The sequence below is a fragment of the Balearica regulorum genome, chromosome 6 (assembly GCF_011004875.1).
Source record: "Balearica regulorum gibbericeps isolate bBalReg1 chromosome 6, bBalReg1.pri, whole genome shotgun sequence".
In the NCBI taxonomy this organism is placed as follows: Eukaryota; Metazoa; Chordata; class Aves; order Gruiformes; family Gruidae; genus Balearica; species Balearica regulorum.
The window spans coordinates 32610141-32635244 of record NC_046189.1 but is presented as its reverse complement, the minus strand read 5'-3'; the positions used below and the strand labels follow the sequence as shown (position 1 = coordinate 32635244).

General features: G+C 41.0%; 3 protein-coding genes across 8 annotated transcripts in view; 2 read left to right on the top strand and 1 right to left on the bottom strand.

Annotated features, from left to right (window-relative positions):
* ESYT3 (extended synaptotagmin 3) overlaps positions 1-5697 on the top strand; it is a 38010-nt gene extending 32313 nt beyond the window's left edge. For 2 of the 3 annotated variants that reach the window (XM_075757124.1, XM_075757126.1), the window contains exons 19-23: positions 1053-1142; positions 1701-1832; positions 3238-3343; positions 3891-3940; positions 4857-5657. In XM_075757124.1, the coding sequence (XP_075613239.1) occupies positions 1053-1142; positions 1701-1832; positions 3238-3343; positions 3891-3940; positions 4857-4893 (415 nt within the window). In that variant the 3' untranslated portion in view covers positions 4894-5657. Of the gene's footprint in view, positions 1-1052; positions 1143-1700; positions 1833-3237; positions 3344-3890; positions 3941-4856 lie in introns of all 3 variants that reach the window. The other variant, XM_075757123.1, reaches the window with a different exon arrangement.
* A 450-nt stretch (positions 5698-6147) lies between these two features.
* CEP70 (centrosomal protein 70) lies at positions 6148-17903 on the bottom strand. 4 transcript variants are annotated; one of them, XM_075757131.1, is made up of 16 exons: positions 17521-17903; positions 16917-17016; positions 16638-16761; positions 16142-16322; positions 15656-15825; positions 14413-14472; positions 13633-13732; positions 13159-13247; positions 12725-12799; positions 11498-11600; positions 10640-10810; positions 9834-9980; positions 9155-9323; positions 7767-7881; positions 6737-6816; positions 6148-6366 (listed from the first exon to the last, which is right to left on the bottom strand). In XM_075757131.1, the coding sequence occupies exons 1-16, from the start codon at positions 17527-17529 to the stop codon at positions 6305-6307; spliced, it is 1755 nt and encodes a 584-aa protein (XP_075613246.1). In that variant the 5' UTR covers positions 17530-17903; the 3' UTR covers positions 6148-6304. The 4 variants fall into 4 exon arrangements, with proteins under 4 accessions (XP_075613246.1, XP_075613247.1, XP_075613248.1 ...); XM_075757132.1 differs by having other exon boundaries at positions 17635-17903; XM_075757133.1 differs by lacking the exon at positions 16638-16761.
* Positions 17904-20119: 2216 nt separating this feature from the next.
* On the top strand, positions 20120-23573 carry FAIM (Fas apoptotic inhibitory molecule). The gene is made up of 5 exons (XM_010311581.2): positions 20120-20215; positions 20859-20994; positions 21370-21598; positions 22148-22197; positions 23424-23573. The coding sequence occupies exons 1-5, from the start codon at positions 20172-20174 to the stop codon at positions 23571-23573; spliced, it is 609 nt and encodes a 202-aa protein (XP_010309883.2). The 5' UTR covers positions 20120-20171.
* Positions 23574-25104: the final 1531 nt, after the last annotated feature.

Below are 25104 nucleotides of genomic sequence, written 5' to 3'. Positions count from 1 at the left end.
TGACTGAAGTATTCCAGTCAACAGCGAAGTACATTACAGGGTCACTGTCAGATCAGGTGTAAAGTGAAAGCATTGTCTTCTCTGGCTCTCCTAAGAGATGCTGCATGTGGTGGCTTTATATTGTTTAAGAGCCTCTCACATAGAATATCCTGGGTCCCATAACACTCATGATTTTAGCAACAGGATATTGGAAGCCTGAATATCCCACTTCTGTAAAAACATAAACTCTTGATAAGCGTATCTGGCTGCCTGAAGTTTTGGATGCTGTGTCTTATCCAACCAATTTTAAGACTCTGATAATGCTGTGAACAAAGCTTTTGTGGATAGGTGTGCTTGTGTGTGTGTCCTTCCCACAGCGCAAAGCGGGAGGCTGCAGGTAGTCTGCTCCGTCTAGGAGGACGGAGAGCCAGATCCATTCTCCTGCAGCACAGAATGGCGCTAGTAGAATCCTTAATGAACTTAAGTAGCAAAGAAGGTCGTCTCAATTAAGAGAGCATCAGAGCAGTTTTCAACCTGAACATCAAACCCAGCTCCAGTTGTTCAATCTCATACCTCTGGACTGGCAAATTCTCTACCTTTGACCAGGGCCTCATTTAGAAACCATTTTAAAGCCATTTTTGAGCAATGTTTTGGATTTGAAACCACTTTAACAACATGCAGAATAAGATGTAACAAAGGTCCCGTTTGGCATACGCAGACATCCTTGAAGGAGCTGTGTAACGTGCTAACCTGTACTTTGCCACTCCATCTACAGCAGGGCACTCGGGCGCTTTTTTGGCCACTTAAGCTGTGGGACTGCAATCAGGTACCTGTCCAGAAGGCCGGGTAGGCAGTGCTGGCACTAACGGGAGTGTTGTTTCTGTGGAGCCTCTCTGGTCCAGCTGCTTTCTAGATAGCAAGCCTTAGGATGCCAGAAAGAACAGCAGTGCCTTGAAAGTTGGTTTTAGTTGAAAATACATCACCAATTTCTGAAGCTTGTGTCCTGTTTTGGGCTGCTAGATCTGTGTATGTGGTCTGTATTTAAAAGCTTTGACTGTGCAACTGTCTTACAGCGGGACTGAAATGCCTCTGGGAGAGATTCAGCTGACGGTGCGGTATGCTTCAATACGGCAGAGTCTCGTTGTGCTGGTGAACGGCTGCAGGTGAGGCTGATATTTGCTTGCATCTCCTTGTAAAAGAAAGGGGAAGAGCTCTCTGAGCTTGTGTCATTCAGCAAAGCAGGAGCAGACCCACATGCAGCGTAAGCTGCCCAGCCAAGTTGCCCCCAGCGTTGGCTGACTTCAGTCTATGCAGCCTGACTGAGCCCAGGTCAGTGGGCCAAGTGGCAGGTCTGTGAGAGAGGCCAGCAAGTAGTGCTCGCTGCAGTAGAGATACTTTAACTTCATCCACCCAAAACTTCCTCTGAACAGCTTTGACAACTGCTGCACATCTTGGGATGTCGTGATAGGCATCATGACAAGGATTGACACCTGTGACAATTTGTAAATGTTAATTTAGGAACCCTGATAAGTGGCCACACGCTCAATACTGAAAATTTTGTTTAACTTCGCATCCTTGAAGTTTTATTTGCTTACATTCCAACTCCCAAGATAAATGTTTTTGGCCCATGAAGGGTTGGTCTGATTCTGAGAGAGACAAGGTGTTAAAACACACAGTGGGAGAACCTGCCTTGCTTGTCAACACTGTATTTCTTTTCACAGAAACTTAGTACCCTCTTCCAATCGTGGAGTCGATCCATATGTTCGTATATACCTGCTTCCAGACAGAAGATGGGCAAGCAGGAAGAAGACTTCCGTGAAGAAAAAAACTCTGAACCCCCAGTACGATGAGAAGTAAGAAAATGTTAATTATGATTGCTGCTGAAATAGTTACCATCTCTGTATAATAAAGGGCTTACATAGGGTATGCCTCTGTTGGGCTGAAGGATTGTCTCGTGTGAACATTTGCAGGCCTTCTGAAAAAAAAAAAAGGCACTTTAACAGCGGTTTGCAAGTACTTAGGGCTGGCCTTGCTCTGCCTATGGGGGTGTCTGTCCCATCCCCGTCCCCCCTGCAGGAGGGCACAGCTTCATCCCACCCCCTTCCCATCCCTGCAGATGAAGGCTGCTTTGCACACAAAGCTCGTGTTTAGGTTCCTGTCCTTGTGAAGGCACGGTTTCCACTGGGGTACCTCGCAAAGCCTACTCCTCTGTGTGTACTTCTTTGCCTGATGCTCATTCTGACAGCTTTCCCAAAGTCCACGGCAGAAATACAAAGCCTTTTGGGACTGGCCGCTCCTTGGGCAGAGGGATGGATGTTGTCCTTGAGACCTCTTTGCTGACAGTTGGCATGTCCACAGCTTTGCCACTGAAATGGGTTTTGTATAAAAACACAGTAATGCTTAGACATACAGCTCTTCTGAGAGGTGGTTTTAATCCCGTATTTAGAGGAAGGTACACACATATATGGGAATATTGGGTGATCTGGGTGACTCATTTTTTTTCCTGCATTGAGTCCTTTCTGTACATGTCATTATAGGTCAGAAACTCAGAAAGATTTTAAAATATTTCGTCTTACCACTCAGAACACTAGAGTTGTAGATGTTGCTTCTGCCTGTTCTCATGTACTCCAGATCTAGTGCCAGCACAGCTGTTAGGAACAGCATCTCTAGTGACGCCTCTTGTACATCCTCAATTAGGTACAACAGGTTGAGCAATACTCGGCTCCAAAACACATTACCTGCTTTACAGCTCTGACTTGAGGAAAAGATATTCAGGTGGGCAGAACTCAAGTGATTTAGGTGGACAAAACTCACTTGGCAACAGATGACGTGTGCCAGAGGCCTGAGTCAGAGCCATTAAGAATTTAATTGCCACAGGTTTCAACCTTTGTCTGCTCTTAATGTGGTATAAGCCTACTTTGTAAACTTGGGGGGTTGGCTCAGCTATTTCCTCTGAGTAATACAGGTTGCATGGAAAACACGCTGATCTTCCTGTGAAGGGGAAAATGAGGGTAAATAGCATTTCGTCAGGGATGCATTTTTCCTACTTCCCCCTGGTGCAAACTGTCGCAGTCTTTCATGAGACCTGGAAGAGATTTCTTACAATGTGACTAAAATCTAACTATAGAATTGCCTTTTCTGTGTCATCCTTTCTCTGTTAAGTCCTGGCCGCTGATTCTGTCACTCTATTCTGGCCACCAATGCTTACAGGATTTTAATTTTTGACTGAAGTCTCTCCTTTCAAAACTTCATTTTTAGGTTCGAATTCTTTGAATCTTTGGAAGATGTCAAGAAAAGGACACTGGACATTGCAGTGAAAAACAGCCGGCCCTTCATTTCACAGGAACGGAAGGAGCTGGGGAAAGTAAGTGTAGAGAAGGTACACAACTGATTTGATAGAGCTGAGCCGTCTGAGCGATGCAGTTCTAGTAACCGAGTGTCAGTGATAGGACCAGCAATCTGGAAACAACTTTTTCTGCCAGATTTTCACCTGAAATCAGGCTCTATCTATGTGGAACCTTGTGTGGTCTCATGCGATTCGTGTGCCATGCTGCTTCACTTCAGAAGGGTGCTGCTGACATAAAACCGTGTCTCCTGGGCTCTGCCCCTGCGCATGTGGGGAATGGCTCCAGCACTGCAAACATGGTGCTGAGAAAAGACGTGTGATTAAACCCAGAATTTGCCAACGGTGCTTTAAGCTTTCGATTCTGTGAGAAGCGATGAATTCTCAAGCTGTGCCGCTCAGCAGCCGAGTGGCAGGGCTGGGGCCAGCTAATGCCTGGCGCTGGGAGTGCAGGAAACTCGTCTCCCTTGACCCACGCGAAAGTGGGTCTGACTTGGGAGGAGCGCTGGCTTAGCTCATCATTTGTACGCTCAATAATGTACAAAGAAATCAAATTTGCTTTTTCTAGGTGCGGATCGACTTATCGCAGGAGGACTTAATAAAAGGTTTTGCGCAATGGTAAGTTCTCCTCTCCGTACTTTCAAACCCTGCCAGTTGCTTTGCTGGGAGTTTGCAGGACTGTTGGTAACTGGGCTGTGGAGTCTGGTGAGCAAGAGGAATGTTTGACCTGCAAACGCAGGACTAACTTGAACTAATTGGGTAGTTTTATCTAAGTTGTGTGTTAATCCAGTTGCTAGTGCAACACCTGCCCTGTGAAACACTTTTAATAAGAGGCCTGTATGTCAATTATAGTCTTCAGCATATTTTAAGTTACCATAAAAGCCACTGGGACACATAAGTAAAAGAATTATGTTTATTAAAGTAACCTTGCAACAAATTTTAACCTGGATAAAGATCTTAACTAAATTAACCCTCTGATCAGCAATATATATATATGATAAAACTTTAATTACAAAGCATTTATAGAAACTATTATAATAACCCACTTAAGTTTCGCCTGTATGTTCATTGTGGTTCAGAATTAAACCTTAAGCCTTGGTCTGAGGCAAAGATTAAGAACTAGGGTGGTGTGGGTTTTTTTTTTTTTTTCTCCCCTTCTACGTCTGTAGTTAATGGCCATAGCGCTTCCTTCTTTCTCCTTCAATGGAGCCCAAGGAATGCAGTGGGGGTAGTCCAGGAGCTTGCCACCCAGGCAGGCAGTGAGCCAGCAGGATGGAAAACCAAGTTCCCCTGGCCCAGCTGGCCTCTGTGTCCCACGTAAGCTTGTGGCAATTACTGGAGTAGGAGAAAAAAAAATGACTCATCTAAAGTTCCCGGTAAAGAGCTGAAGCTTGAGGCCATTGCTGAAGCCTCCTTTGCCGTGCTGCCGAGGAAGCAGAAGCAATAAGGCAGCCCAAGTTCTCTCCATTGTGGCAGGTAAAACTTTAAAGAAAGTCTTAAACTACTATAATTACTTCTTGTGTCTGTCTTGCAGGTATGAGCTGACAAGGAGTAGACGCAAGAAAATGTGATTTCTTTTCGTGTACATAAGTTACTAAGTTTTCACCTTTATATGAATGTACATATTTCTTGTAATTAATGTGTTTTGAACAGCCACTGCAACTTTGAAGCAGTCTCCAGCTCAGGCCATGTAAATTTAATGATCTTCCTCAGAGATTAGTTCTCACAGAAGGAAGAAAAACAAACAAACAAAAACCATCCCCCACTGGGAATAACTTGTCCCTAAAGAAGTCGTCCTTTATTTTGGCTGGTTTTGGCACATCTTCCCCAAAGAACCCTTAAGTACAAGTACGCTCTGAAGGCAGTGCTGTATCTGGAGAGATTTTAGACTGCCAGCTCGTGGCATTACTTTTACTTTCATGTTGTTTTAACATGAAATCATCGTACTTTTAAAAAAGAACAATTTTTTAACCAGCATTCATCTGTAGGGCTACAGAACTCATTGAAAGAAACTGTTTAAAACTCTAATAGCAATTATTTTTTGAGAAACTAAGAAATGGATATTCTGCTGTTCAGAAGTACCTTAGCAGATTGTGGCTGCAGGGATGTATATAATGAGCTTCCCAAAGCGGGGAGAGTAGTTTACTAAGATGTCATTAAGGTTTTAGTTTGTGATGCCTTAATGTGTTTTGTTCTTTGTTACAGTACATTTCAAAAATCTTGTAAACCTCGATAGTAATGTATTCTGCCTGAGGAACAGCAGAGTTTTGTAAACTAAGCTTTATTAATATTGGAGCAAAATATACCAAAATATTTTTGGAAGCTTGGTGTACTTGTTTCTGTACAATAAACTTCTAACTGTCTTGCATAAGAAACTTGACCTATGCCTTTCTCAAACCGACTTTTGAAATATGACCACAAGTAACTTCAACTCTGTACTAGGCAGAAACCCATAAACCACCCCCTGAAGCACGCTTCAAACAGCTTTGGCCTAGGTGCCATTAATCTGGTCTGTCTTGGTCCACAGCCAGAAAGAATACTCACTGAGTAGCAATTTGCTCACATCCGGAGCTGAAGCTGTAAAAGGCACTTTAAAAGAGGCTCTCCAGAAAACCAAGATGGAGAAGTGATGAAAGTGGGAGGGCCGAGGCGGCTGGAGCACCGTCATCTCCTACCCACTGTGTCAGCAACGTTCAACATGCTCAGTGGTCAGAGAATGGCCAGTGGGGTGCTGCATCCAGTGTACCGGTTCTCTCTCTGGGATGGAGTAGACCAGCTGACAGAGGTTATAGTAAATTTTTCTTAAATTCACCATGAAACAAGAATTAGGAAAAATGAAAAAAATGAAACAGCTTTTATTTATGTCAAAAAAAATCTGAAACTGGTGATGAGGGTAACAGGGTAGAGGTAGCTGTTATGTCATATGCATCAACAGGTACATTCACAGGTAAGAGTCTGGTCTTCTCTAGCAAGATTTAACTCTTAACTAGCTACCAACTTCAAATTTCGCACAGTAGGCACAATGTCATCCAGGTTACGGATCTCTGAAACAGAATGAAAAGCAAAACTGGTAAGGCCTATGTACCTACAACATCCTCAAGTTCAGCCAAAATTCTTCTGTGAATGTTAGAAATACAGCTAGTGAATGAAATAAACTCCTCACACCTTTTAATGCTTTTGGAAAAAAAATTCAATTTAGCTTATCTTAGGAGTAATATGATTGAATACATGCAAGATAAAGTATTTTGGTTACTTCTGACAGAAAGAAGAGAGAGAGGCAAAAGTTAGCACCTTCCCTCATATCCTTCCTTGTGTTTTAGCACACCAGGAGTAAACCCAACACGTTAGCTATTTAAAGTTTTAGGAGGAAGCACTGGCATGAAGATAATTACAACTGCTGCAAATATTACTCACCCAGAAGACAGAGCAAATCTTGAATGAGAGCTTGAAATGGTGGAAAGAAGCACTCATGTTCTTCTAGCTTAGTGATTATACTGAAATGGGCAAGTGAGACTGTCAGATAACAAGTGCAAGGGCGATTTAAGTCCATCTCTGTGGCTGTTTTGCCATACTACGACGTGACTTTCTGAAAACACTGCTACTTAGCAGTATAAAAAAAAAAAAACATTACACCAAAAATGCGTTCTCAAGTTCTGAAAACCACAGCCAAGAAGTGTTAGCTGTCAAACGAGGATCTCTAATTTCACTATTTGTGCCCTATACACAGCCTTCCTTTCCTTCTTTTGTGGCACCAGGTAATTTTTGGACTGGAACATCAGTCTTTCTATGCTAAATATACTGCCTGGGGGCAGCTGATACAACTGCCTCCTAAGTGGAGCAAGGATTGTTTTATGAGCAGCTATTCTCTAGTTAAAACTGAGGAGTGCAGAAAGGCTGAGGAGTGAGTTAGAATTGTTAACTCAGCATGTGTCAGACTTGCTGCCTGCTGCAATTAATGCTTAGGCTGTTTGCAGAGCCCACGCTGAATGCGAGCTCCTATAGTTCGCTACCAAGAATATGTCTGTTCTCACCTGTTGAAGAACAGAACGAGATTTGTCCAGTTCCCAAAATATTTGTAGGCAGCTTGAGGCATACATATGTTCTCCTAGCAACTCACAGGTGAAACCTTGCAACACTTTTCTCCTCCCCACCCATGTGCAGTATTTGCTTTGTCTCCTTGTGAAACACCCATCCTGTTGAGGCTTAGCTGATCACCTTATCCATGCAGATCAACAAGGTGTTTTGGAACCTTCCAGCCTTAATTTTTTCTCTTTGCCAGCTTCATCCTTTTGAAAGTATTCAAGAGTAGTAACTAACTACTGTTACAGCTCACCAACTTTATAACAAATTATTCAAGTTTCTTTCAGTATTAGTTTTAGCCAGTTCTCCCAATTGCTAAATTTGATGGTTGAAGAACAGTCACCAATGGAACAGCCCCACGTACCTGTGGATGTCCTGGGTCCCCAGAAGCTGCTGTACCTGCTCAGTCACGTTCTCATTAATTATGTCACACAGTTTCCCAACAGTATCCACTACCACCGTGGGTGGGGCTGAACTGTCTGTGGAAAAACAAACACTTCATGTTTCTTGTACCAGTAATAACAGGAAAGTACGTTAGACACAGTCCCATTCTTGCAGGTGCCCAGATTTTGTTTGGTTTTCACACACCTAGGCGTACGAGTTCCATCATTCACAGAAAACAGAAAGCCTGCGGTCAGAAACAAAGTATTGTTAGCTTGGAGTGGTGAATCTCACTAAGCCTTTAGCGGCTAAAACATCTTGTCAGCACTGTGTATTTTCACAGCAGAGATGGTACTAAAGGACACCCTACAATGTCAGTGGAAATCAGCCACTGAAATTATATATAGAGAGAAAGGGTTATACATTCGGTTCCTGTAACACAGCAGGAGCATGGCATAGGGGCTTGGCCAACAAGGAACCTGCTCAATAAATACTTTGCTAACAGCCAGAACTTGTTTCAGTATTGGATTTCACCTGCTCTGACTGAAGGTAACAGGCTCCTTGTCCTTTTCTCCCCCAATTTCAGAAGAACTAGGCTTAGAGAAGGCATCCTTGGAGCTCCATTGGTTTGCAATTATTAGGGCACACGAGACTTCCTCGTCTCCTGTGTCGGCTGGAGGCAGGAAGGCTGCTCCCCTCCTCAAATGGGGCTCAGAAGTCCCTAGCAGTCCAAGAGCCTTCCCTCAGGCTGTACGCCCTACCAAACCTTCAAACCCAAGAGCAGCTTGTACTTCTGCTGTTCTCCAGAAGTACAAACCAGAGGAGAACAGGTACTGGGAAGGATCTAAGTGTGCCTCTGAGTACTGGCACTTCGGTTTTGGCATTCAACAGTTTTTTTGGTTTTTTTTTTTTAAGTTTAGCAGCATAAGACAGAAGTTTCTGAGGCCTGGACATAATTACACTTGAATGAATTACTAAGCAGAAATCTACAGCAGAGGCTGAGTTATTTTTTTTCTTAAACTTGAAATCTTTCAAGTAGAGAATGAAAGAAGGTCAAGAAGAATTATGAAGTCAGCTCACAGGAAACAGTGTTGTGAAAAAATAAAATTTAAAAATTCAATTTCATCTGTTATTCCTTTCTTGAGCCTCCCTAGTATTCCTCAGCAACTGCTAGAGGCTTACAAATAATGGGGTTTTGCTATTTAAACTCCCAATTGACAGCAACCTATTTTTATCTTCCTAATGAAGAATATACCTAGTTTACTCATTTCTCAGCAGCTCAACTTATTTTCTACGAAGAGACGAGCCTTTCACTTGTCATCTTCTTCCTTTGGAAACGGTCTGAACAACCGGTAGGTGGTAAGCCTTTACCTAGTTCCAGGAGCTCGTGGAGATTTCTCATAGCGTTGGTCATTTCCCCGAGCTTTGTGTAAACCTCATTCATTCGTGGATAAATGCCGTTCAGAGAATTCACGTCAAACAATTTCTGGAAGTGAGAGACTATTGCAAACAGGGTCGGTAAGGATGGTGCCTGGCTGTTCTGTGGCAAGCAGAAAGAATAACTCATCAATGTTATTGCTTAATGAAGCAAGGATTATTCTAAACCGTGAAACATTCTTAAAACTAGCCTATGAAGAAAAATGGGTGTAACTTCCCTTATTAAATCACGGCATTTCAAATACTCTTAAATCTGAAGACATATTTTAAATAGAGTTTCCAGACACGAATACCCAGCAAACCAAAAATACTCTTTTGAAAGCTTTCTTCTCTGTTGCTTAGTGATACTGACTGAGAAACAGACAGAAGAGGATAATACCTGAGACTACAGGGCAATGCAAATTCATCGTTGGCCAAATGACTTTGATTAAAGCAGTCTTCCCCAAGGTGAATTTAGCCATTATGTTTAAAATAGTCTTTGACTATTGGAATGTCTTCAAACAGCTATTTCTTAAACCCCACAGGGCTTTCAAATGCACAAATCTAATCACCGTGTGAAGAACAAATTTAAGAATTCCACAGTAACTGATTATAAACCCCTTGTAAGAATTACCTTTTCCTTATTTTCTATTTCTTCCAAAATTGCATCTACCATGAACTGGAGGTCTTCAACGCGTATGGATTCTCTGTTATCTGATGCATCTGCAGTGTGCCAGGGCACCAATTCCAGAGACATTTTTCTCAAGGACCTATGCAAATCCTTTTAAAAGAAAGGAGGGGACACAACTTACTTTAGTAACTGCTTAAAGTTGTTTTTATTATAGAAAGGGGCAGATTTTCTGTTTCTCATATGCAAAAACATTCCAGTACTTGAGACAGTAAGGTTTTCATTTTATGAAATTTAAGCACAGTGTCTTGCTTACATTCTTTGATTTAAAAAGAACACTAATAATCTAAAAATTAAAGTACTTCATATATTATAGTTTCAGTGAAATAAGAAGTGTGAGTCACAAAGAGTTTGGTTTTAAACAAAATCACTTCACTTGTATTTAGATCAAAAAGTTACTGTTCTGGCAAGACAAAAGGAAGAAAGAGAATGCATCATTATTAATGTGTGAAGTACGTAGAGTCTATAGCTTAAGTGTCTTCTTAGGGACTCAGCCAGTGAACAAAAACATTTAGATGATATACACAGAGGAATATCCCTGGTCTGTAGGAACACTGCACATTTTTCACCCTACTATGTTTTAAAGTGGTATATAAATGTACAGCAGAATTATTTTTAAAGTTTAACACTAGGTCAGGCAATAACAAAAGCTACACACAGGAAAAAACCCCAAACCCTACATGTAGGGAAGAACCGAGGAGTGGTCAGTAGATTAAAGGCAGAATATAAAGCCAAGTACAGCAATGCGTTACCTTTAGGGCCATTAGCTGATCTGCCCACATTTCTATAGTGAGCGGAAGGTGCTCAAATCCACATTCCTGTCCATTCTCTTTTATGTAATTTTGCACTGGCCCTTTACTGCGCCTGTATATTAATGGAGGAGCTCTTGGACTTCGCAAAATAGAATCAATATGGGACAAAACCTTCAACAACAAATAACAAATGTTATTGCTCAAATATGTCTGACATTTTATAATAAAATCCCTCTCCACCACAGTCATGATTGTCTAAACCCTAAATCATAAATAGCTCCAGTAAGTTACTATCAATGAATTTTACAGATGCATTCAATATGTAATAGATTCAAAGATTTAAAAATATACTAGTTAGAAGATATGTAAAAGTAATGCAAATATACTTCCCTTTGAGGGATATTTAACATTTCTCCACTTGAGGCATTGTTACTTCCACAGTTTACATTTTGCTAAGTTTTATTATATTTGTGGTTTGGTTTTTTTTATTCAAAGAAAAATAAAAGCCACCATCTCCTCAGGCATGTTTAAAACCGTAACATAAGGATCTATTTTGCCCAAGTCCTTGAACAAATGCCCTGTCCTGAAAAGACTTCACCTAAATCATTGACTTGATGTTTGCCAACCTAGACTCTGCTTTCTTGCTGTATTTTCAGATAGTTTACACAAAAATAGAACAATTAAGAACAAGGCTACATTAACTGCCAAATGCAAATTACACATCTTGTGTGGACTACTTCATATGAACTCTTAGATTCAAAATAGCATGCTTCAGTTTACATAGTTAAAGAAAATTCATGTATTACATTTCATTGTAACAGTGCTAGATGATACACAGTACAGATAAAATTTGCATACCTGTAAGTATTGCTGGCAAACTGCCTGCAGCTGATCTACTCCTGTGATACTCTCGGGTTCTTTCTTTTCTTCTGTTCTTTCTCCACTACTACTCCCTGAAGATCTACACGCCAAATACATGCAATGGGTTACGCAAGTAGCCTTAACAGGAGATACTACTTTCAACTTCATTAAAGAAGCAGGTATGTAGCACATATACTTACACCGAAAAAGTAAAATCTCCATTTTACGATGCCTGCCAATAGAATTCCATCAAACTGAACCAGCTGAAGAATACAATACCTAATGTAAATATCACTAATTTATCTCAAGTCTCCATGTTGAGGTTGTTCCGGATTGCATACTAATTTAGAAGGGATACCACCAGATGTACAGGTGTTCCGTTACCAGAGGTTCTACTACGGCTGAAGACTTAAAATCCAGAATTTTACTCAAAAGGGTCAAATTCAATGCTCACAGTCTTTATCTGCTTCTGCCTGAACATCTTTCCTGGCTTACTATATATATAGCTCCCCACACTTCTTGTCAAATCTAGGATGACTTTCTCGAAAACTACCATCTAAGTCTTGTCCACTGCATGAGAGAAAAGACCACTCAAATAATGAAGTAAATGAAAGAACTGTAAAATGAAGAACTGAACATTTTTAAAGTTTAAAAGTAATGTCTTTTTCAGGCTATAAAATATTTAGCATTCAGTATACACATGCACAAATGATTAAGTGAAACAGATAAAAACCACTTTGTCAATGCTGGATCTCTAGTACATTCAATATATTTTCTTAACAATGTTTCTGAAAAAAATACCTTAAGCCAATTTCTAAGAATAATACGGACATTAATTCAGTAGCTGTAGCATTTTGCCAACTCATACTTTCTTATTCATAATCCATAATGTAACCAGTAGCTTGCTTTATAGCTGGCGGAAGCAGCAAACAAGAGTTTGGTCCTGTCCATATTGCCTGCGATAGCACTCAAATCCAAACCAGAAAGACAAAATGAAATAAAGGAGACACACTGCTGTGCCCCCATTTGGAGACCACGCCATCATTTCAGAGATTCACAGGGTGTCTGCAGAGATACAGTAGCATGTGCTGCCCATAACCAGGCTCCGAAGACTGGTGATAAGGTACATGCTTTACAAGCTACTATCTGCGTTACAGGTTGCAGAGTATCTTTGCCTTAAGAAGTTCAAAGGATTCATGAAAGTTACTGAAGAAATATACTTACTGGATAGTTTTCTTTAAAGTTTTCTCCAGTTTCTTCACTTGGTGCTTGTAAAGCTTTAATTCCTGTGCAGTTGGTCTGTTAGAAAGAAAAAGTACCAGATTTTATGTCTTGCATTTGAAGGTGCCTATAAAACTCATCCAAGCGGAAAAGTAAGAAAGCTTTGCCAGTGCCACAATATCATTCCGGAAATGAAATTCTGCAACACTTCTACGTGGCGACAGCAACAAACAGCAAAATAGCCGTTAGCAGTTGTTGTTATTAACAGCATAGGGAGGGAAGGTTGACTGTTGCTGCCATATCTTACTTCTATGCATTGCTTTTAAAGGCAGATTTCATGCTACGCTTTTACAACTGCTGGTGCTTTTCGTTTCTTTCTTTGTAAAGCAAAGTCTACCAAAGTGCCCTGGCAAAGAATGATACTTATCCTTTCTCACCTTATCTCCAAATCTTTCTTGAGATTTATATTTTCAACCAAAAGCTGTTCATTCCTGGCTTTTGTTTCAATAAGTTGTTTCTGGAAAGACTGCAACATAGACTGTGTTATTTCACTCATTCCATAATCAACAGGCTTGACCACTTTAAAGTACGTATGTGTTAAGAAGGGTTCCCATTTGCCTGTATAACAAGACAGCTCGGATGAGGAATTAGTCACCTAAGATCAAGAGCCTGCTGCATTAGACTGCAGGTGGAAAACCTGGGATTAAGGAGGTCTATTCAGTTCCCAGCAAAGACAACTCATAACATCGTGCTGAATCTTTGCATAAAGACAGTGAACCCTGCCCAGAGTTTACAAATTAAGAAAACATAGAACAGAGGGGATAGAAATCAAACACACACATGTTTCTATGTGGCTCCTGAAGGGTTACCATTTAGAGATCTGCACTGACTTATTCTTAGCAGTTCCATACCATGAGCAGTGCTCTATAATTAGGAGTAGCATCTAGATTTAAGATTTCTTCCTTGCTTTTTACTTCTCTCTGTACCTGGTCTTCATCTTTTTTGTATTGCCTATTGGGAAAAATAAATTGTTTCAGTTTACTGTAATTCGATTACCTCAAAGATCTAAGTTGGCTTAGTTAGCAGTTATGTACAATAATGTTTCCATAAACTGCAAAGTAAATAGAATAGAAATTCCGTCCTAAGATGCACTGCTCTGCTCTATTACTTCTGGGAAGCTGTTTCATATACTAATTAAGTGCACTTATTCCTCGAGAGAAATTCCAGTACAAGCAAATCCCAGTTTTCAAGATAATAATCTCAAATTATAGGGATGTCTCAAGGATTTGCTTGTTGCTTTGTACCACGTAGGCACTGCAACAGAGCTGAGAAGCTGGTATTCCTTTTGTTTAGGGAGATCAGTCGACCGAGCACAACTAATGCAGTAATTCTGCCTGTGAACCATGGCAAAAGGGAAAGGGGAAAAAAAAAAGAAGAAAGAATTATAGCTGAAGTGTCTAAATACCCCCGGCTTCCTAGCTGTACTAGCCTCCTGACTGAGCAGCTGCTTAGCCTGACTGACATCTATTCCCTGGATGAATCCAAACTTCCCAGACCATTACAATCCTTTGCTGTTTCTTGCATGCTAGTGATGTCCGGAACACAGAATATTTACTATTCCAAGCTTTAAGAACAGTAAGGAGTAAGAAAACTTTGAACAGTAGAACCATAAGGCATTACATGAGACCTACCTTAGCTCCTTTTTCATTTGGCTAATTTGAGATTCATAATAATCAATTAGACAAAGGAACCTGAAAAAAGGAAAAAAGGTATTCTGAATTTCAAATATTCTCAAAAAAATCGTGCCTGAAAGATACTGTGACCATCCCACAGGAACAGGCCAGCGTACAGAACTGCACTGCACTTCAGAGGTGACTGCATCAAATACTGGATTCTCTCATATCAAACATAGTCACAGTTTTCCAAAATGGAAAAGTAGAGACACAAACTCTGTACTAGACTAAAAGGGGCAAAATTATTCAAGAGGAGACAAAAGCTAAATCCACCTGACAGCCTCCTCAGCCTGTGACTATGTTTACCCATCAATCTTAACAGCGTGGCACAGCCCCGAGTGCTAGGGCTCAGTGACCATTGTAGGAAGTGGAGAGCACAGGTCCCACACCGCCTGAGAACATCCATTTCCAAAGAAACTAAAAGTGCTTTCAAAGTAAGCGGTTACAAAAAAAACCCAAACCAAACCAACAACAACAACAAAAAGCACCACAAAAAACTGAACAGCTGAGAAAGCACAGGGAACTAAATTCAGGGATCCTTCTTCTCGTACAGTGGGGGCACAAGAGAAGGGCTGCTCACACACAACCCCTTTTACATGCTTCCCAGGTAAAGGTTACTAGACAGGCCTGGAAAACCAGGCAATGTCAGCACAATAAAGTGATGGCTACCTGAGACCTAAGAATTGGCAAATCTCTGAGTATAGCAGAACTATGGAGATCTTACTGCAAGAGACATAGGCTTAGAATACTTTCTCAGAACTGTCACCAAAGTAGCTGGGAAGCCTTACAGCAAGCAGGCAGCCAGCAGCTGCAAAGACCAGTTGCACTTCAGAACTGACTGCAAACTGGACAGGTTTTTTAATTTACATTTTAAAATATTAGAACCCCAGGATGAGATCACCCTAGCAGATACTGTAGTTCCAGAGGAGAGAGAATCATTCCCTTCTCTTTGCTGACACCTAGTGTATACAAGGGCTGATAATTTTTTACTTTCTGCCATAGCTTTATCCGGCTCACATTTATTATACAAGAAAAAAAATACTGTATTGATGTACCTTTACAAGAATTAATTTCAGCTTGCACTCCTAAGGTCTCTAGCTTTTTTTCCCCCCATGTATTTATTGAGAACAGTCAGTTACTTTAAAATCCATTTCTTCATTTAATGTTACAGGTCATTCACCAATATAAGAAGATTGCTTACTGTTGATCTAGAAGAGACTTGGGAGCTCTTTTGCAAAACCGACAAAACATTTTGTTTTGAGTGGCAACACGCCGTTGCTCCTCCATCCCAACTTTGCATAGCTCCTTCTGCAAACGGGCAATAATCTCTTCCTGTTCTTGCAGCTTCTCCTGCTGCTGTTGATATTTTGCCTGTGAAGAGAAAACAAGAGCATTATGAAATTATTCTAACCCACAAGCTGGAGACTGTATTGTAAGTGCTCAAGTAGGCACCCAGTCCCAAGGAAGATTACTACTTGGTTTTTAGCCATACTGAAGAGGCAGTGGAAGGAGGATACAGATATTTTTCTAAATTATCTCTAGAAAAATTCTGCATGAATTGAAATATCCTAGCTATAAATAGGGTACTAATTCTATGAGTCATGTTTGTTTTGATCAATGTAAATATTTTTAGAGCTTTTAAAACAAGTCCAAAGTTTGAATCCTCAGACAGCACTATCTGAATTACGTGTGAAACCTGTTGATCTTTTTGAAATTCTTTGACTTGATTCTGTTGCTGGCAAACTTTAGCTATCGTCTCATCTTCCAGCTGACAAATTTTGGACTTTATGTTTTTCACCACATTTTCCAAATCATTAGCCCGTTGTTCTTGTCGAGATGCCCGACCTCGTTCCTGTCGTATCTCATCTCTGAAAAAAAAAATTAAAAAATTCTTGATTTAAATTAAACTCATTTCACTGAAGACAGTGAAAGAAGCACAGGCCTGACAACATTATCTCATGATGCTCAGTAATAGTCTGTGGCAGCAAGTACAGGAAGAAGCAGCAGATGAAATAACACAAGAGTTCATAAGGAACTAGGCCTACATTGCTGTATATTGGACAAAAATCTCAGGAAAAAGGTCCTAGGCCTCAGGCGTGACAAGAGCTCCACCTGGCAGAAGATGGACACTGATACTGCTTTTGCTTTGCATTAGCAAGTAAGTTCCTCCCCCTGCGTCTTACCTAAGATAACGATTAGCTTCCATAAGCCCCTGCATCATTTTCTGCTGTCGGTCGGTGTCTTCCACCAGCGTTTTTAACGCAAGTCGTATTCCTAGAGAAGACTGACTGTCTAAGACAATCATATCTGGAGATACATAAAATAAGCAAAGTCATAATGAAAGGCTTTTAATAGCTGAAGAAGATCACATCTCCGCTACCATTTGGAAGTGACAGCTTTAGAGATGCCTTATGAACTTAGCCTTACTATTTTCAAAAGCTTCTAAATTAGCAATTCCTTACCTGATATATTTCTGCAGCTTTGTGGGGCAGCAAGACTCACCGGTTTCAACCCACGACGCATTAATAGCTTGTTTAGGTTCTCCCATTCTGCCTTCTCCTGCTGCAGCTGGGAGAAGGAGAAGAAGAAAGAAGAGACAGAAACCTGAGTTCTCAGGATCAGCTCACAGTCTCCCATCTGTCCTGTTGTATAGGCAGTGGAGGATACCAAATGCCCCCAAATAAAAACCAACCAACCCCAAACTCCCAAGAAGCCCCAGCCAGTATAGGAGGGTTTGTGAGACTTTCCAGTAAGATCTGTAAAAAATACTGGGGAAAAGCATACTTAATAGTATACAGAATACTCAGTTCTCCTGATCACTATTAGAAGGAGAAATATGTGCAATGAATAGAATTTATTTTTTTAAAAACCCAGACAACCAGCTCTCAGATAATCCCAATGCACCAGAGGAGCAGTGGGCCTCGACTCCCCTTGCCCACCTCAGAGGGAGCAGTGCCTGCTTTGGCGGGGGGGGGGTGTGTGGGGGTGTTATTGTGTTTGCTTGTTTTTCGTCCTGTTTTTAACTACCAAGCAGTAACAACAGCCACCTCGGGTCCACCACGGTACCTCTGTCATGGCGAGGGCCGCCCGCTCTCGGACCGCCGCCAAGGGGCAGGCCGGGCCCCGCGCCGCCGCCCGCAGACCGCCACCGGGACGCAGGAGAGGAAAGGGGTCGGTTACCAGGACGCGGAGCCTCAGCAGGTCCGGGGCGGCGGCCGATCACGACCTGGTACCGGACTGCTCGTGGCGGGAAGGCGCGGAGCCGGTCGGGAGGGCGGTAGGCCGGGGCACGGGGTAACGGCCCGCCCGCCGTGAAGGGAGGGGAGGGAGGCGGGCGGCCACAGGGCGGCGCTGGCCGCACGCCGCCATTTTGAGGCGCGGGGAGCCGAGGGGGAGGAGAGCCCCGCGGAGGTAGGAGCGGGGCCGGGAGCGGCGGGTCGTGGGGTAGGGCTCGCTTGATCTCTTCTCAGGTGCCTGGGCGCTGCCTTCCCTTCCCGCCCCGGGGACGTCCCGACGACATATCGACATCCACCGCCTAGGCGGGATGGCCGGGCTCGCCCGCGCTGAGGGAGCGTCTTCCCGGGCTCCTTGGAGACCGCCCGGACGCTAGAGGAGGAGAAGAAGGAAGCAGACTGCGTCTCCGGCAGCGAGTGCTTCCGCCTGTTGCTGCGGGCCGGGCCCGGAGAAGGGGTGGGACGTGCCGGGAAACCTCCTTGGGTGCTGCCGGGCCAGACGGCCGGGGCACGCAGGGGCTCTGCGGCTTGAGGCTTGGGCGAGCGCGGTTCGCGGTTGGTGTTCTCGCTGGGTTACGGAGCATCACGCGGTCAGCAATAAGCTGTTTGAGCAGGGATTTAGAAACGTCGCTTTCAGGACTTAATTTGAAAAACAAAAAAACCAACCACTGCTTTGCTGACAACAAACACGGGCGGTGGGGAGAAATTTGCCGTCTCCGGAGTTCATAGACTCGCTAGTGCATCACCCCCCGTTGTCTGCTAGCAGGCAGGGATTAGATGGATGCAGAGTGGTAATCCTATCCTAGTTTTCAAAACAAGGCCTTATGTATAAAGAAGTAAATCTCATTTTGGGCTGCTGACTTGATTAACAGAAAATGCAGTGAAACGAGCCGGTGGGTGGTTAGTACAAATCTGCTCCCTTGGGTTGGAGCCAGCGGTGAGCGCTCGAGGGCTGGCTGCGGCAGGCATCTCCCGGTCCTGTGGTAGTGTATGGCTTTTTCCAGTCGACTCCGATGGTATCGACTGTCCTTCGGAAAACACAAACCTGGCCTAAAGTTTGGGTTCAGGTTTGATTAAAAAGTGTGTTACCATATTACCGTGTTAAAAAAAAAAAAAAAAAAAAAAAAAAAAAAGGAACTTGTGTGTTCTCAGATGTTTCCTAACCTTTTCGGCATCGATCCTAAAATTCATGCAGCAGGGTTACATACCGCCAGGGGTGATGCCGTCCCTGCGGGCAGCCTGTAGACACGCTCCAGGTGCCACCTCTGCTGGCATTTCTTCTTGTGCTTGAGGCCACTTGTTGTGTGGATTAGCTGGCAGGGACAAGCCTGGGTCTGTCCTGAGGCCCTGGAGCCTGCTCCTTTGATGAGAAGGGGAAGGGGGAAGCGCAGAAATATACCCCACCTGACTTCCACCATGTGCCAGGGGATGTGAACCTTCCCAACCCGTAATTTAAGAACAATCAAAGCAACCTCCACGGCATTTATTAGGTGGTGCACGCTGCTCACTACTGTGAGAATTAAGTCCTTACATCCTGAAAACAGTTTCAGTGTTTTTAAAGCTTATTTTTCAGTTTATGAACAGAAATGTGTGTAATTACTGACAAAACCATGGCCAGTAATACAGCAGTGTACTTGAGCATCTTTTAAAATAGAAGCTTAGGTCAGAGCGAAGGATGTTTTAAGTTTTAAATGTACACTCCTCTGTTATGCTGAAGAGAGACCCTAGAACTTACAACTTTTAATTAATTTTTCACTGAAAAGTACAATTTATAACAAAAATCACTTATTTGCACTTACTTAAAATATGCTTATTGATATGCACAGACTTAATGCAGATAGCTCTTACATAAATTAATCTGTTTACTGCAAATGATAAATTAAAAATATCAGCATGTCATAAAACACAGTCATCATCTAAAACTGTTCTAAGTAAGAAACAAGTGATTTCTTTCTGCTTCACATAGACTTTACGACCGAATTGACAGGTCAAATATTGCTAATGTGATTGTTGAAAACTACTTTAGTGGTTTAGAAAAATGAGTAGGTTGAAATTGTTGTTCCCTGTGCTATTTCATTTTCCCTGAGGTGGCAACAATCCCTAGTTTGTTACGGTTTGTGACCAAGATGGGCAGCTCTGGTTCCTGCTTTGGTCAAGTTGTTTGTTTCTAGCTTTTGCTCACAAGTTTGGCAAACCATTTTTCCATCAAATAACAGACAAAGTTATGATGTGCTAATAAAGTTAGGATAAATTGCACATACTAATTTTGCAGAAGAATACTTATATTTGCCTTTTTGTGAAGAAGAATTATGTTTGTATTTCATCATATTTACGGTAGTGCATGATAGTTCATGACACTTAAAAAATGTCCTTTATCTTAAATGGAGAAAATGAGGAAAATTTAGGCCTCAGCACTTCTCTGCTGCTATTCTGCTTTTCTTTTTTTTCTTGCTGCTAACTGGATTAAAAGCCATTTTGGTTACTATGGCATCCCGTGAGGAGATTACTGTCTGTGAAGATGAAGTAAGGTAAAAAAAAATCAGAACTGTGGTATGAGCAGATTTGGAAAGATATCCACAGTTCCAGCGGTCACATATGACTGTATCTAAACTTTAAAAATTACTTAAATGAAAGGATATCTTGCCAGATCTCCTCCCCTGTGGGTGTCTGTGTGTGCAGAGTTGCATTTCTGAATGATGTAGGTAATGTTTACGAGAAAGATTACAGACAAATCTGTTAAAACAGATACTAGCTAAACCGATCATCCTATTTTTCAAGTTTAAAAGGCTAAAACACTTCCTTAGAGACCAATCAAAATACAGTATTTTAACACCTGCCAAGAAATCGCAGAACTGTCCAGGAGCAATCTGAATTCTAATTATAATTTTGTAACCAGACTGTCAGCTGAAATGGAAGTTTTAGAGAGTAGATGGATATATATGTTTTTGTATAGAGTCTGTTTAACTGTCTGTTTATATTCTGTGATATTTTATCATATTTGAATGTTCAAAAAACATGAAAATATAAGCAGTTCTGTAAGCTTATTCTTTCAAGTCTCATTTTTCATTTGTAAAAAGTGACTTGCCCTGAAGCGGTAAAGCTTTGAACTATAGACATCAGTAATTGAACTCTTTCAACAAGAATTAATTTACTTTGTTGGTGTTTCCATAGGTCTCGGTACAGCTACTTAGAGAAGATGACAGATTTGGTGGCTGTTTGGGAAGTAGCTTTAAGTGATGGTGTTCATAAGATTGAATTTGAACATGGGACCACTTCAGGAAAACGTGTTGTCTATGTTGATGGAAAGGTGAAATTGCTATGTGCTCAAAATTCACTATGATACAGATTATATAAGTGCACTTCCATGCAACAGGCATCAGAACAAACAAAAGACTAATAAATGCAAGTGAGGTATATTCAGTTGATTAACTTTACTTAATTTAATGAAATGCATCATTCTTTTTTTCAGTTACAATTAAGGTGTGAGTATTCATGAAGTGCTTTGCTGTCCTTGGGCAGAGGCACTGTAGACGTACAGAATAATGCATATGTGTTCATTCTGAAATAATAGTTAAGTACTGAGCTGTTTCCCGAGTTCTAGTTCAATTTTTTTTTTTTTATGTACTAAAACATGCATTCAAGTTCATCAGTTAATACCCATTGTCTTTGTTTTATTCTACAGGAAGAAATAAGAAAAGAATGGATGTTTAAATTAGTGGGTAAAGAAACTTTCAATGTTGGAGCAGCCAAAACAAAAGCTACTATTAACATTGATGCAGTCAGTGGCTTTGCATATGAATATACTTTAGAGATCAATGGAAAGAGCCTCAAGAAGTATATGGAGAACAGGTCAAAAACAACCAATACTTGGGTACTGAGCTTGGGTGGTACGGACTATAGAGTTGTTCTAGGTAAGTAAACATTGAATGACTTGATGCTGCTGCCTTTGAATAAACTTGTATGCATTTAATAACTGGTAATTAAGAGAAAGCACAGTTCAGTTGCTAGCTCTGTTACAGTTTAAAATCCTGTGTGGTCTGGAAGTTTGGAATTAGATGCCAAGACAGTCTGAAAAATAATGGTCTTGTTACACCTATGTGAGCCTGCTGTCAGTGTTCTATTCTACAGCAGCATGGTCTAGACTCAAAAAAAGGAAAAAAAAAAAAAAGGTTGGAAGGAGTTAGGGCTTCTCCCTAGCAAGACGGTTCTCCAGGTGAAGCATGTTATAGAAGCATTATCTTACTGTGATCAAACCTGCTGTGTGTGTAAGTTTGATAACCAGATAGCCAGGCTTTCCTTCCAAAAATCATAACCCAAAGGTGCCATGGCTAATTAGGAACTCCTTTTGGGAACTGAAAGTAAAATTCAACAGTAAATTTTTAAAATTCCTAAATCGTCTTGTCTGTGGAGGGAAAACATATTGTGTTCTTTCTACTTTTTGTTTTCTTTTTCCTTCACAGAAAAGGACACTATGGATGTGTGGTGCAATGGCCAAAAATTGGAAACAGCGGTATGTGATAATTTCCAAAGGCTTTCCACTAGCTATGGCTAGGTAACCAAAGCTTAGCAAAATAAGCCACACAGGGACACGTTACCTCGCTTTACCACAGAGTATGAGCATCCGCCTAGGCAGCCAGTACACTATTAGTGTGTTCTGAATGTCCTTCACTGTATTTTATAACTGACAGTATTTCACTTAGGATGCCAAACATCTCTCTATTTAAGGATAAACAATGCTTTTGTTTACACTTTTTAGAGAAGCAAAATAAATCTTCTGGGTCGGTTGTCCAGGGTTTTTAGGGAGAAAACTTTCAGGGGAGTGGGATGGACTTGAGTTTGATGCAGAGCGCCGAACCACCTCATCCAAACCTGCTCATGTTAGTGGTAGCTGAAAGTTGAACACGTGCAGTCTGTTACGACTCACGATTTTTTTCCATCTATAGATGGTCCCTAACACTTAGGGCTTAAGAGTCTCATTGGAACAAATCAAATCTTTTGTCTTTCTGTCACATCTGCGTTAATTTTTAGAGCAGGCTGACAGCTAGAATGCTTAAACTATTTGGTGTCTTTTTCTACTACAATGGCTTTCAATATGCATACTATATGCAGGCTTCCCCGTCCTTGAAGGATGTGTGCTCTCAGCAGAGAGTTGTCCCTGTCATTACTACTGCCACAAGTAAGCCCCTGGATGAGAACAAATTGTAAAATCAACAGTTTTGCGATACTTGAGAATAGGATATTAAAATTAATTACATAACTGCAGCAGGAGCTGCATATCCAAAATACACAACTGTTATACCCAATTCAGAGATCTCTTTGTCCCGCTGTAGACGGCACCACTAAATACTTCACGTTTTACTGCCACTTCAGCATAGGTTCGTGTGGTACTTACTGGCTGTACTGCACAGCTTGATAGGAAACTGTCTTTTCTATTTTTGTTTTACTGACACAAATCAATGCTATGAATTCACAAACTCCAACTTTACCATTTCTGATTATGTGAAATTTTTATTGTCATGTAATACCCACAAATCTTTAACTGGATGCTTTGACAAAGCCCTAGCTGAGAGTCTGCAGCTTTGTTCAGCATTTGTGCTGTATTTGTCACTGGTACCTTCGGCTGCTCTAATTGTGGAAACTACAAGTGATCTTGACTTTGGAAACAGTGTGATGCACTCAAGCTTCCGTTTTACTAAAATAGCACGTCTCATTTTATTCCTGTCTCCTTTCTCCCAGGGTGAATTTGTAGAAGATGGGACTGAAACTCACTTCAGTGTTGGTGATCACAGCTGTTGCATTAAGGCTGTCAGTAGTGGAAAACGAAAGGAAGGAATTATTCATACCCTTATTGTGGATGACAGAGAAATCCCAGAGGCTGTGGAGTAACCTCTAGTTAACTGATTATTGTAGGACTAAGATCAGGAATTTTCAATTACTGTGGTAATTATTTTAATATGTACTACTTGGTACATCTAGTTTGTGCTGGGTTTATTTTCTAGTTTCTGCATATGAAATTATTTTTGTTGAGGACCAGATGAAAACCATTATATACAACCTCTTACATTACCAGTTTTTAAAAAACTATATAGACACATAGAATATATATTTTATCACTAAGTGCAGGGAGCACAGGTGAACTTACATAGAAATTATATACTAGAAAAAAAATATCTCACTATAAAAAAATGCAAGGTAAATATTCAGTAAGTCTGAATCCTTATAGACTGCGGGCGTATGTGGAAGGAGGAGGAAGCATGTGCTGGGCATTGGAATAAGCTGTTAACATTTTCTCCATAATTTTTTCTATTAACATTTTTCAGATGCAGTTAAGAAGAGTTACAAAGTTAATAAAAAGGTTAATAATGAAATACATTGTACCAGTACTTGTGTAACAGTATTAAAATAATACTGTGCTATAAAGACTGTTCTCTATACCAGTAGGAGAAAAGATGTTACATTTTGCCAAGAAAAAAATCTTTGAGGTTTTCTGAAAACTGATGCTTGCTAGAAATTGTTGCACTAGTTCAGAAACTCTGCACTGAGTTTTTCCAAAACAGAAAAAAAAAATTCCTGCCATGAAACTCCTTTAAAAAATGAAACCTCCCAAAGCAAGCTGAAAGAAGAGCTTATTCTAGTTCAGTGCTGCCTAACAAACCTTCAGTCTACAGCTGTGTGTTTTCCTGGCAGTAATGTGTGCATCAAGAAACATGAGGAAAAATGGGACAGAAATAGAGGAGAAGAATTGGTTGCCTAAATGGAAAAGTTAAAATAGAAATAGACTAATTCTGTTTTCAAACTTCCAGCGTACTATCTAAAAGCAACCTTGGGATTTCTGTGAGAACAAGACTCATATGTGTTAGGTGGTTCTTACAAGTTCAGGGGGGGTGTTCCCATTTAACATTACACTAGAGCATAGGCTCACACATGACAAAAGCTACCCTTTTGCAACAATGTAGACATAGCTAATCTTAAAAATAATTTTAAAAAACCCAACCAAAATATTATTATATTAATTTAAAAATTTGTTTTGCAATGGCTCAAAAATTTTTCCACTTGCAACCTCACTTACAGTTCAGAATTAGACTTTTATAACTTAACTTAATTTCTTTTGGACTTGTGAGTGGTTCCTAGCACTACTGTCTTGGCAGTTGCAGGTGCAGTACAAATGTACTGGGAATTAATTAACAAATTATTTTGAAAAGTTTTATGAAACACTAATTTCATCTGTGTTTTAGGGTTCAGACTGCTCTCCATTAGCCCAGTGCTTTACATGCGGATGAAATGCTTTTCCTATGACGATGTCATTGGTTTTTAATAGCTTTATGTGAGCCTTTCTTCTCCCCAGATAATTACAGCTTTATCCTCAGATGACTTTTCATTCTAGAAGCAGACATATTGCCACTGTTGTAAGCTGTTC